Genomic DNA, 12,417 nt, shown 5'->3' with positions numbered 1-12,417 from the left:
CTATCTATCATCCATCCATCCATCCATCCATCCATCCATCCATCCATCCATCCATCCATCCATCCATCCATCCATCTTCCAGCTCCTTTAGGAGATCATTTGTGAGTCGATTTACAACTTAGCACTGTCACATATCTTCCAATCAGACAGTGTGCGCGCGTGCATGTGTGTGTGTGTGTGATTATATGAGGGGATTCAAAACCTCGTTCTACACTTGAGTTCACACAATTAGCATCTTAAAGTCCATCGCTCTCAACATAATAATAAAATTAATATTATTTATCGAATTTAACAGCCCATAATCAAAGAGGAGTGTTGTTGCTATTAATAGTGCGATTATAATGAAGCAGATCAAGCCACAACCCACTGTTGCGTGTTTAAAACCATATTCATTCATTCGTTCATTTATTCATTCATTCATTCGCCTGATTTTCTACAGTCATTTGGCAACAAAGGGACAGTTGTGACATGAACGTATCGAAAGATCGATCATGAAAAGGATCAATTACTGGCGACTTTTTGAACGTAAATGCTAACAAAATGATACTTGTTGTCTACAGATGTTGGTGGTAAAAGAAGGAGCTAGCCTAATAGCCTTTAGCTGAATTGAAGGAGCTAGCATAATAGCCTTTAGCTGGATTGAAGCAGCTAGCATAATAGCCTTTAGCTGAATTGAAGGAGCTAGCCGGTCTGTTGCTGTCCAGCTGCGTGTAGCTGGGCCATGCGCCGCTCCATTCAGTCGTGAACACCACGAATCAGAAGGTCTGGCCGGATACATTTGCCAACTCCACTTTGTTGGTGTGTGAAATCACAGACACACGTGCACACAAACAGACGCACACTTGCAATAGCAGAGTGCAGCCTGCTCCACCCTGGAAAAGGCTAGCTGGCATCAATCTGGAGGCGATGCGGTTGATCTCTGCACACGTTTCACCTCTTAATGATAAAATGAGAAGAACTGGGTCGGAGATGTACGCTCCCACCAGAAATGGTGGGAAGTTAACGTCTTCGACGGAGCACAAAGAACTCCAACTGGGAAATCATCTCTAAATAAATCAAATGAGTTTCACAAATAGGTGGGGGAGCCTATGGGAGGCCCAGGTTTGCTCCGGGGAGGATGAACAAGTCTGGATGATTAACTGAGAAATGAATGACCTGCTCTTGTCTCCGCCAGAAACCTACTTGAGTGGTGAATCGACGCCAAATGAATTGATATTTGGCACACAGAGGTGTTGCTGAGACGGTTTTGTTACCGCCGCTTAACTCGCTCGCGACCTTTAACCCGTCTCTTGGCAACAGTCTCCTCAGATTAGCATCGAGCTAACAGTGGTAGTTCAAGAGTTGACAAGAACTAGCGGATGCTATTAGACGTGTATGCACAAAGAAAGAGGCGGATACTGAGCATGCACGTGCATTTGGGGACGCGTCAGTGTCCGATCGGAACTCACCAGAGTTGGGATCGGAGTTGCCGTCGGCTTCGGTCCTCTTATCCGGGGAGGCTTGCTCGTAGAAGTCGTCCTGCGCCTGCACCAGAGGGAGAGGTTGTGTGAGGAGGGAGCCACTGCCTACAGGCTCGTGCTCTCCCAGACCGCTGTCACTGCAGCTCTCCTGAGAGCCGTCCGGCAGGTGAAACGTGACGCGCCGCTGCGACTAGAACCAAGAGCACAAAACAGAGCCTCTGATGTTAGTGCTCCGCTCTGCCTGTGCACGCCCGCCACCCCGTCACCCCCGCTGCCGCCCCCCGCGCCCGCCCGAGCGGCCTCCCCAGCTCGCCGCGCCGAGCACTGCACACTGCGGCGCCCAATAAGCCGGCGCAGCCAATTAAAAGTGCGTCCCGAGTCGGCGGGGGGATGATTTCATGATTGATTAGAGGAGAAGGAGCGCAAAAATAATGTCTTGGGGAATAATCCGCCTGATCTGCTGGGATCCGCTCAGGTTTACTCATCGGGAAAACCCCAAAACGTTGCTATAAAACCAGCAACATGACGCATTAACGACATTAACAACTCATTAACACCCCCCCTCCCCCAATGCTGTCAATCATGTCCTGCACTGTCACAGGAGGGATTTTTAGACCCTGGGGGGGGTTGGATTTTACAGCCCTTCTGTTGGAAAACAACACACCCCGTGCACACAGACACGTGCACTCCCTCCATCCTTAAAGCCACCTTGATTGAATTTCCAACTGTTAATTCCAAGTGTCCCCCCCCCCCCCCCATCTCTAATGACATTTTCCTCAGGCTTTTTCATAAGTCCAGACACAAGCCTCCAGCTAACCTTTCACGAGTGCCGAGAGGTCGCTGCCACATCCGCGCTGATGACAGACAGAGATGGGTCTTACAGTAATTATTGGCAAAAGCAAAGGTCACCAAATCTGCAGTCTCATGCAAATGACCTCATTATATATTTTAGAACTGCTTCGCATACTCGCCGCATTCGATTGGGCGATAAAAAGAGGGGAAACGGAGGGTGGTGAGGGAGGTGGAGACGGCCCCACGAGGAGACACGGATGCTTCCAGATATATAGATAAATAAAGGCAGATACGTTGCTAAATGTCACTGTTGCTAATTAGACATGCTAAAAAAAACATAATAATCAAATGACTTTACCCTCTTTTCTCTGGGAGTGAAACCGCTAATGTAGCACAGCCAGTGCGGCGTGAAGTGTGTTAAGATGCTTCGCAGATGAAAAGTGACAAAGAGGGTTAAGGCCTCCGACGTCAGGCTGCGAGGTCTTTCCACGCTTAATTAACCATTTTTGCTTTTGTTCTCGAGGATGCCGGAGACGGTCGGCCTCGGGCGAAAACAAAAAAAAAGCCTGTGTAGCTGTCGGGCTAGCGCTGCACGGGCTAGCAGCTGTGGCTGGCAGCTCGACAGACGGAACACCTCCAGAGTGACCGTAGGGGCGCGATGGTCTCGGTAGGATTAGCAACCGAGCTGGGACGCAACGAGACCGCGGCGGGTCGCAGCCCGCCCGGGTTTGTCCAGACGGAGGCGTCGGTGTTTACGCTAGGAATGTGTGAATGGCAGCAATGTCAGGTTGCCTAGCAACCACAATCATCGTGGGGGAACTAGGTTGGGGCTGTTTTTTAGAATTACCATTATTTTAAGTTAAATGCAGGTACAACATGAATTTGTATCGTTTTGAAGATTCTTTTTCGTCCATATAATGTTGAAGTAACCATGACTTAAAAAAACTGCGTTGACGCGTGTTTTTTGGTGTTCTTAGCACACGTAGCCGCACGCAACGATTTTGTGGTTTTAGGCACATGTGAAGATGTTTGTGTTGTTCCTGTTGCCGACAGTCACTTGCAGCAACATTAGCATAAGATCGGCTTAAACTACCCCTGCTGCCAGTTTACACGATATTATGGCTTATCGCGCTTGCTAACCCTTATTATCCGCTTGTTTTTATAATGTGCCTGACCAAACACACTCACTTTCACAAACGCAGAGCAAACAACGGGAGAGTTCCAATTCCAGCAGGCCTGCCCGTGACCGGGAATAACAATCGCCCTTGAGTCTTCACGGAGAGGGAGCGTATGATGCTAAAGAAAAGCTGGAATATTATGCCATTTGCAACCTTCAGGGATAAAAAACCCCAAACAATCTGTCATTTGTCACACTATTTTTTTCTCTTTAATTATTCGCAGAACAAAATCACTACTTGAAAAAGAGAAAATAATAAAAAAAGCTTTGATGGGGAGGATGAAGCTAAAAGGCAGCAGAGCGGCGTCGTCGGCGCCGCGGCCGCGCCTCGAGGTTAGATCACTTAGACACGAAGGCTTTTTCATCAGAGCAGGAGGATGGAAGTGGAACCGCCCGCGGCAGCACGCCGGTGGCCACACGTGTCAGTCACGCTTGATCGAGCGCTCGGATGCAAACGGATGGAAGCTTGGAGACGTCACACGGACGAGGCGCTTTTGGCCGCTCCTCCGCTGGCGTGCAGCGCTTTGCCTCTGAGGAGCGGGCCTTGGTTCCTTTATTTCAACTGTTTCTTTTCTTGTCCCGCTTCCGTAATGAGTCCTTTGCATCGGTCGTTGTTCACCGGTTTTACTGAACGGCGCCGTTTCGCGTGTTGCGTAACTGTCACCAGTTCTGCCCGTCGCGGCGCCACAGTGTCAACACCTGTGCTTGGTCATAATTAAGGTGAGGGTTCGATGCAAAGGTCAGCGGTTTGATGTCCGTCCACATGTCCAAATGCCTTTGAGCATAATTACAAAGTCGAAATGGCTTCCGAGCGGCGTTTTATATTAGCCAACTAGTGGCCGACGATGGGAACTGCAGCTTCTTCTGCATTTCCAACGTCAACCCTGCTTGTTTTAAAACGTTTCCATTACTTTTTGAAAACAAAGTGGGGGAACTGATCACATTTCCTGCAGGTTGTCACTAGGCGGACACGGAGCGAGCGAACGTGGGGCATTTTATAGGGTCAAAGGTGACTTGGGATCACCTGGGTTCATTTCTTCTTCGTTTTAGGTGATATTTTAATTGTCGCTGCCTTTTCTCGTACAAACAACGGAGATCGAAACACTTGTTCTTCGAAAAACTTCTAAAACTGGACAGCGATGACAGAAAGGGCACGGGGGGGTCTCAAAGCGACGGCGTTCCGGCTCCTTCTCCTCCCGAGTGGGACCATATGGGGCACAACGTGGGTCAAAAACAGCGTCTGTGCGGCCCAGCAGAACCAGACCCTTCACTTCCATCACGCAGACATGGAACGACGGCGGGAACCGGGCAGCCTCACCTGCACGGGCGTGCAAAGACTGACCCGGAGACCCAACACTACCACCACCCCCCCCCCCCCCACCCAGAAATAATCTCATCTAAGAGCAGCCTGACACCGGCGGGGAGAGAAACCCCTCCCACGAGTCCGTTCTTCCCATCGTGCGATCAGTCAAGCAAGAAACCAGAACGCCAGGAAAGAGATCTCTTCCCCTCTCTTCCCGCCCCCCCACGCTTCCTCCCTCCCTCAGACCAAATGTGCTCCGCCATCTGCTGGGCCGATCGCTAAGTGCGTTTTCCTCTGAAGGAGCGACGGCGGTCTCGTCTTCATTGTTCCGACCGGCCGTGCTAATTGATTTTTTTCTTCTTGTGTCATTTCCAATCTGTTCTACACATTTGTGCTCTCGTTCCTCCCTTACTGTTCCAAAAACAACACGGCCGTCCCGGTCCTCTACGCTGTCGTCAGGGGAAACGGTGGGGGGGGGGGGGATCACATGTTGATGCTTTTGCTGCGAGGCTATTTTCATTCACGTTCCCGGGAAGCAGTTCACACAACAGGAAGTCAGGAGGAACATAGAGGCGTTCCATAACCAGGCATCGATTCTTCCTGATGGATTTCCACCAGGATCGCCCGTAGGATTGAATCCAGTCGGGCATTTTATGAGTAACAACAAATAAGAGATTAAAAATTCAAATGCAAGCTGACAAATAAACCATCTCGAGCTCTGCCGAGATGAAGTGCCGCCGCCGCCGCCGCGCTCTTTTGCGTTGTTAAATCAGTTCTGGGAAACATCTGTATGCTGCCACATCGCTGATGACGCCTAATCAGTCACCACCTCGCCCTCCTGATTAACCACCAACACACAGGCCGGGCCGTGGGCGCCCCCAGTCTGACCCAATTCCAAAAAATGCAAGCATGCCGAGACATCACACGCTCGGCACAGCGGAATTCTGCTTTCTGTTGTTTGGCGGCATCGACCCCACCGCCACACACAAGCACGCACGCCTCTGTGAACAACCCCCCCCCCTTTCCCACCCACTTTCCCTGGTTTCCCGGGGAGTTGATATTCAAATGAAGCATTCCGAAGTGCACCGGATGGCGCGCTAAAATACGGGGCGCGGCGTTCGGTGTTGTAGAATTTAAGGCATTTTTCTGGCACGTTGGACACCAAAACGAGCATGAACACGTTGTTTGAGGTTCCACTGTAGAGGGCTGAATATTAACGAGGTCTGTTATCGAGCTAATAAAGGTCAGAGCTGGAAAAGAAAAGAGAGAGAAGCAGAAAACAGAAATGCAACCAAATTAGCGTAGTTGCTATGCAGATGAATTAGTCCGCTACCTCTCCGCCCACACTGCTAACCTGTTACTGGTGTAATCTCTAATATGCTGATAGCTAGGAGTTCACTTCTCTGGAGTAACTTATCAGGGTCACGATCGTGGACCTCTTGTAACAACCAAAGTCACTGGAAACCGTAGATACAGAAAGTTCCTTTGGCTCCAGCAGTTTCTATGGCTCAAAAACGGAGCCGAGGTGCTGAAAGACGCAAACCTTCTAGCATCATGTAGCGGAATCGCTCGGCACGCTAAGATAGGCTCAGCGGCTAAAAGGCGGCGCTTCTGGTTGAGCTGAACCGTCGTGACACCGCCGGGCGCCTGCAGCTGGGAACACGAAACCAATACGCCCTGTAACCACGCACGTTTGAGATCGTCTCACGCGCAGGTTTAATCCAGACGGGCCCACGGGAGATGGAGGGGGGGTGGGGGGGTGGATATGGATTTCAGCTTTGTGCGGACACTTTACAGTTATCAACATTTCAATTTTGCCCACCACGTTTGCCCCCTTCCCCCATAAAAGAAAATCATCTCAGTCCACGGACGACCTGGAGGGACGCCTTCGGAGGACGGAATTCCATCTAAGATTTATGTTAGCTAACACCGAACGGCGCTCCAGCCCGACGTCTTCGCTCCATCTCGCCTCCCCCGCTCCTTCCACCCTGCGATGACCTCTTTCCCCATCTGATGGGTTTCGCCGCCCTCCTCCACCCCTCTTTTGCCTCGCCGTGTTTTTAAATAACCTCCTTTAAATTGCCCCCCCCCCCCCCCCCACACACACACACACACCCGCCCCCACCTACCCCAGCCCACCCCTCCAGTGCCTTAAGCAGAGCTGAAGAAAACCTGTGCACCTGCCACGGAGCATTAGCGCCGGAGTTAACCACCACTGACTCACTCATCGGCTCTGCCCGCCGCCGACAGCCGCCGCCATAGAAAAGCAGAGACGCAGCGATTCTCCTCCGTGCGCGTCTCCATCGTCAGGATGAAGGATTTGACACCCAGAGACAGTTAACCACGGAACGGAGCGGGCGAGGCCCTGAGCGCTCCACGGGGAGGCTCCGTGTGTTTATGAGCTTAAGTCCATGTGATCTGCGTGCTGTTGACAGCCGAGCGGCTGTTCGGGGCCGTCCGCTACACTCGCCCCTCCCGGTGCTCCCACGTTTGTGCCGCTGCGTTCAGGAGACGCGTTGGAAAAGCCTCCCAGAAGAAGAGGCTTCTTTTGTTGACGTTCCAGACAGCTCCTGACCTCTAACCCCTGTTATGATCAAATCCTGTTTGTGATTCCATTACAGCAGGCGGGGACAGAGGAGGGCATTTGTTTAGCCGAGTCTCTGTTTATACGGTGGGAATAATAGCTATTTACTCAGCCGTGATTATCCAGCTTTGGGAGATCAAATGCAAATCGATGCGGGACGGCGGCGCCTATATTCTTCTTCATTTTTGTCTTTCTCTTAAGAGAGATGGAGATTTTTCTCTGGTTTTGGATGCAGAAAAACAAACAGGATTAAGCTTTATTTAATCTTTATTGTTGTCTATTTCACAGGTGGAAATGAAAAAAGAAAGAAGTAACGTGCTATATGCTGGGATGCTAATGTTGAAGACGTCGCCGTTTCAATGACTTTTTTATAAATCTGGGAAAATGCTTTATAAACCTGATGAATGTCAGAAATGTGATTTTCTCGTGCATTTGAAATAATGAAGAACCAAAAATGTCGACACAATAGACACACGTCTGGCTTTGATTTCTAGCTAACGGCTAACTGAAGACTCAACCTGTTATCATCCTATGATATAGATTAAATAAACATTTCCAATTTTAACATCTTTTCCGAACACAAACGCTGGTTTCAGGTTCCAGAGCTTCAAGGCTCATCAGAGAATTCACAGAACAGCTTGATCACTAAAGTGATGCTAACTGGAAGCTATTGACTGCACCTCAAAGCCACATTTCAATCCCTTCCTGGCATCCCCGGGGGGGGTTTGTGCCTGTCCTCCGCCCCAGTTTTCCAATAACGATGCGCCGATCAGAATTCAGATGGTTAATTAGAACCTTTGAGCAAGATCCTGACTCGGTTTCAATGGTCCCCAGAATTTAATTAAAATGGAAAGGTCTCTTTCAACTGCATCAATAAAGACCAATGAGGTCTGTGGCCCTCGAACATTTGAGGAACGGCATCGTGGTGAGCCCAGACATTTAAGAAAGCGACATAAAACTCGTCTGAGTGGCCCACCGTTGTCACCGTTTGACGTTGGACATGAAAACGTGCTGGTCAAAACAGAAAAAGTGGGTTTGTGGGCGCAAAAACAGCTGTCTTATTTCCAGGTCGTTAGATTCTGACGCTTTGGGTTTTCTGGGCCATTGAATATCGACTCTGGATCGCCGCCTCAGCCGGCCGTCCACCCACGACGTGGCTTTGGGCTCCTCAACGTGCACGCGTATCACTACACACCCCAACGCAGGGAAAAGAAGATATGTCAGAGAGTGAAATCAGGATAAAATCCTGTGATTGGCCAGGAGACTGTTCACAGAAGCTGTTTGGACAGAGAAAAAAAGGTGTAAAAGCAGAAGGGATGTTTGATGAGGAACCAGCCGCTACATAACAGGCGTTAACACTATGCGACATTAGCATCTGTTAGCATCTAATTACAGAGGGGAACAGTATTCTCTGAATTCCACGCATCTGTAAACTGGATGTTACAGTTTCGTCTGCTTCTGTGGAGATTAACATCTGCATCAGGTGAGTAGTTTGAACCATCAGGAAATTAAAAACTACCTTTTTTGGTTTGTTTTTATTCTCTTAGCACCGTTTGCAGAGAGGGAAATACAATTAAGCTCCAGCCTTAATAATTAATTTTATGGCCAATGATCTTCCTAACAATTATTTTTGATGCAGCTAATCATCTGGAAAATAAGAATCACCCAGAACCATTTTCTATTTGTTCTGTTGCCAAGCAGCCAGCACTTTTCCTCCAACAGCTTCTGTGGAAAAAAACCCAAACAAACAAACAAACAAACAAAAACCTCGCGACAGCATAATGGTGGACAGTGTGTCGCTCCCCATCTTTTATTTGGGTTTGGATGAGCACTTATAGCCAGGAACTGGCTAAAGGAACTGAAAACCCTTCAGAATATCTCTCCATCCATCCATCCATCCATCCATCCATCCATCCATCCATCCATCCATCATCCATCCATCCCTCCCTCCCTCCCTCCCTCCCTCCTCCATCCATCCATCCATCCATCCATCCATCCCTCCCTCCCTCTATCCATCCCTCCATACATCCATCCATCCATCCCTCCCTCCCTCCCTCCATCCATTCATCCATCTATCCCTCCATCCATCCATCCCTCCCTCCCTCCCTCTGTCCGTCCGTCCACCCCTCCATTCATTCACCCCTCCATCCCTCCACCCCTCCATCCCTCCATCCATCCATCCATCCATCCATCCATCCATCCATCCATCGTGACATGAAGAGCTTTTTTCCTTTAGCATTAGCGGTTAGCTCTGATTACTGTCTGTTCTTCTTCTCTGGTTACTTTTGGTCACCTTGCCTTCTGGTTGCTGCCTGCTTTGACCCAGTCCTCCGCAGCTATTTCAGTCTGAAGCTATTACACCAACAGCCTGAGGCAGGATGCCCTCATTTCCCACAATGCCGTTGACAAACACACTTTTTTAGCTGTTAAGATGTGGAGGTGGACTCACTCCACTGGCACACGTGTCTCAAAAGGTCCTTCTCTATTAATCTGCGAAAGAAAACCCCGAACAAACCGTGTTTTATTCTCTTGCCGTCTGTGTTTCTCATCACTTTAGTTCTTCTCAGAATGTTGGTTTCAGTCTGAATTTCAGCTGCTCTCTCAATAACGGCCACAAACACGCTGGAAGGTCGTTCTTGTTGCAGAAAAGATCATTTTATAGCTAATGCAAAAAGGATTTTAGACATTTCTTCAGGCTACCGGCCATCGTGTCCTTGCGGAATCATTGCACAGGTAACCTCCACGTGCTCATCCTCTAAGCAGCTCGAGGTGATCCCATTTAGTTGACGTGCCACCGGTTTTAAAATTTGATGACAATATCTGGCTTGGGAAACAATCTTTCTCTCTTTTATTTCAGACATATTTGCAGTAGAGAAAAGAATTCAACCACCGTCGTATCATGATAGCTAAGGCGTGTTTCTGCTCTTTTTTCCGAATTTCTGTCTTCTTCTGGACTGTTTGTGCTAAACTGGAGGAGCGGCGCGCAGTCGTCCACCACTCCCTGGTTTTTGGGGCCACATTTGTGAATCGTTTCAAGGAAAATCTTGATTTTAAGATTCGCACCGGGCGACGTTTGTGAATGAGCGAGAGGATATCCGGGAGCAGTAACTTATTACATATCTACTCGCTGGATCCCCCCGAGAGACAACAAGGAAGTCTGAGCGTTACATAAGACGAGAATAAAGCTGCGCTGCTTTTGTACAGACTCCTTATTGACTTAAAAGAAAGCTAAATGGCACAAACTAAAAACAATGGCTATAAGTGCCTGTAAATGTGCATGCGCCCGCAAGGGAACCGCGCACAACCTGCCAAATAATATTTCAACTAGGACGCAGCCATGCCAACCCGCCCAACACGCACTACAGCTATGAATATCGCGCTCACTATCTCTTCGTAGGGAAAGAATCAAGCGGGAAGAGGAAAAAAATCACAATATTGGTGAAACAAGACAGCTGAAGCCTCCAAACGATCCTTCATACCAGCCGGTTCCGGGGGCTTACTGGCAGCATGTAAACAAACGTCGCGTCTCCAGCCTGTACGCCCATTAATCTCATAACCCATTTTGGCCCTGAAGCCTTTTCTGAGCCCCCCCAAGTCCAGTGGCTTATCACGTAAATGATTATTGACTGCCGCGCAGGCCGAGGATATCGTGGTGGCAGCTCTGCATACGGCCGACTCTGCAACTTCATCAGGCGGAACGCTAGCAGGCACGGAACGCTGAGAGGCCGTGACCAGACGCTGAAATGAAAAATAAAATAGGTCTGCGGGGGGAATCTGCCCTGAAATTCATTACAGCTCATTTTATAGAAGCGTAATTAGTTTAACTCGGAGCATTACGTCGATGTGTCTGACTCTTCTTTAACGATTCCCATTACGTAAGTCGCTTTAAAGGTAAACAAAAGGGGAATTTGGATATTTTCTGTTCCTTTCCCAAAAGCTCACGTAACCATGCTGCGCCGTGGTGCAACGCATCGGTATATAACCCAGTGCTTCAGGTCTTGCAGCTGAGCCTAAACAACTTAATGGATTAATTGGGAACCAACAGAGATAATTAGGCCTTTGGGGTTGTATGAATCCACCCCTCGTCGACTGTTGCCTCAGAACTGCGATGTAGTGTCTTCCTGCTGTGTAATCGAGATAATTAGCATGAATGTTGTGTCACTGTCCAAAGATTAGCAAAAGGGAAAGGCCAAACAACGCTCATTAAAGTGCGGTTCCGACCCAAAGAAACTTGATGGGATTCGCCGTCAGAGATTGCCTTGTTTTATTTGACCTCAGACAGGCGACGTGTACAGAAAGCAGAGAATTTCTTCCACATCAGATTTTAAGCCTCGTTTCATTCCTTAAGTAGAGGCGCTGGTCCAACTAGAATAGATTACCCTACCTCCATTTTAGCTCTATTCCCATGGAGGACCGATGCATACCTATATGTTCCCCAGAGGAGCTATTGCTATGGTGTCACCATGGGTGGCTAGCTGTTAGCTGAATCCAGGGCTTTGGTTGTTTACTGTGCGACTTGCTGCTCTTATTGGATGCCAAGGTGTCCTTCTGTGAGGCTGACAGCCGCTGAGTAGTACACCAAATTGATTGGTCTGCTCTTGCCCACCAAAAGGACCTGAACTCAATTTGCTTGTGATGGCTTCAATTTCCTGGCTGGACAAAATCCCTCTCCTCCCCACGACCCCCCGACTACCCCCCACCCCCCACTTCTTCCTCGGCAGCGCTTCCTTACTCAAGAGCTGTTGTTTAATTTCATTACCCAACAGGAGGGTTCCTGCCTATGTCAGGTGCACACGTCTTTTTTTCCCAGTCGTACTAGCGTTAGCTTCATCCGGGCTTCCAAAAAGGCTCGTGATTCGTATTTTTTTTTTACATTTTTTTGGCTCTGTATGCCAGGACCTTTTATTTAAATGGCCTCTTTTAAAGTGGACGGGTCAGGAGCTTGAATCTCATTGACACTGGCACGAATGGTCACATTTAAATATCATTTTTAAGTGAAAAGATAAAAGCCCAATTATGAGGACGCCTGACATAAAAACATGATTTTTGCTGGGAAAATAACCAACAGTGGACTATTTGATCCCGTCCACCCTCGATTCTT

At 48.8% G+C, this 12,417-nt stretch overlaps 1 protein-coding gene across 4 annotated transcripts in view; it reads right to left on the bottom strand.

The window, feature by feature from the left end:
- LOC130515829 (protocadherin-9) overlaps window positions 1-12,417 on the bottom strand; it is a 133,405-nt gene that overhangs the window by 34,486 nt on the left and 86,502 nt on the right. For 2 of the 4 annotated variants that reach the window (XM_057016361.1, XM_057016351.1), the window contains one exon: window positions 1,449-1,650. The exons of 1 other annotated variant lie outside the window; for it this stretch is intronic. In XM_057016361.1, the coding sequence (XP_056872341.1) occupies window positions 1,449-1,650 (202 nt within the window). The remainder of the gene's footprint in view (window positions 1-1,448; window positions 1,651-12,417) is intronic. One more of the 4 variants, XM_057016370.1, reaches the window with a different exon arrangement.

Source organism: Takifugu flavidus, chromosome 2 (assembly GCF_003711565.1).
Source record: "Takifugu flavidus isolate HTHZ2018 chromosome 2, ASM371156v2, whole genome shotgun sequence".
In the NCBI taxonomy this organism is placed as follows: Eukaryota; Metazoa; Chordata; class Actinopteri; order Tetraodontiformes; family Tetraodontidae; genus Takifugu; species Takifugu flavidus.
The sequence above is the reverse complement of the archived record's forward strand: the minus strand, read 5'-3'. Positions and strand labels throughout refer to the sequence as shown.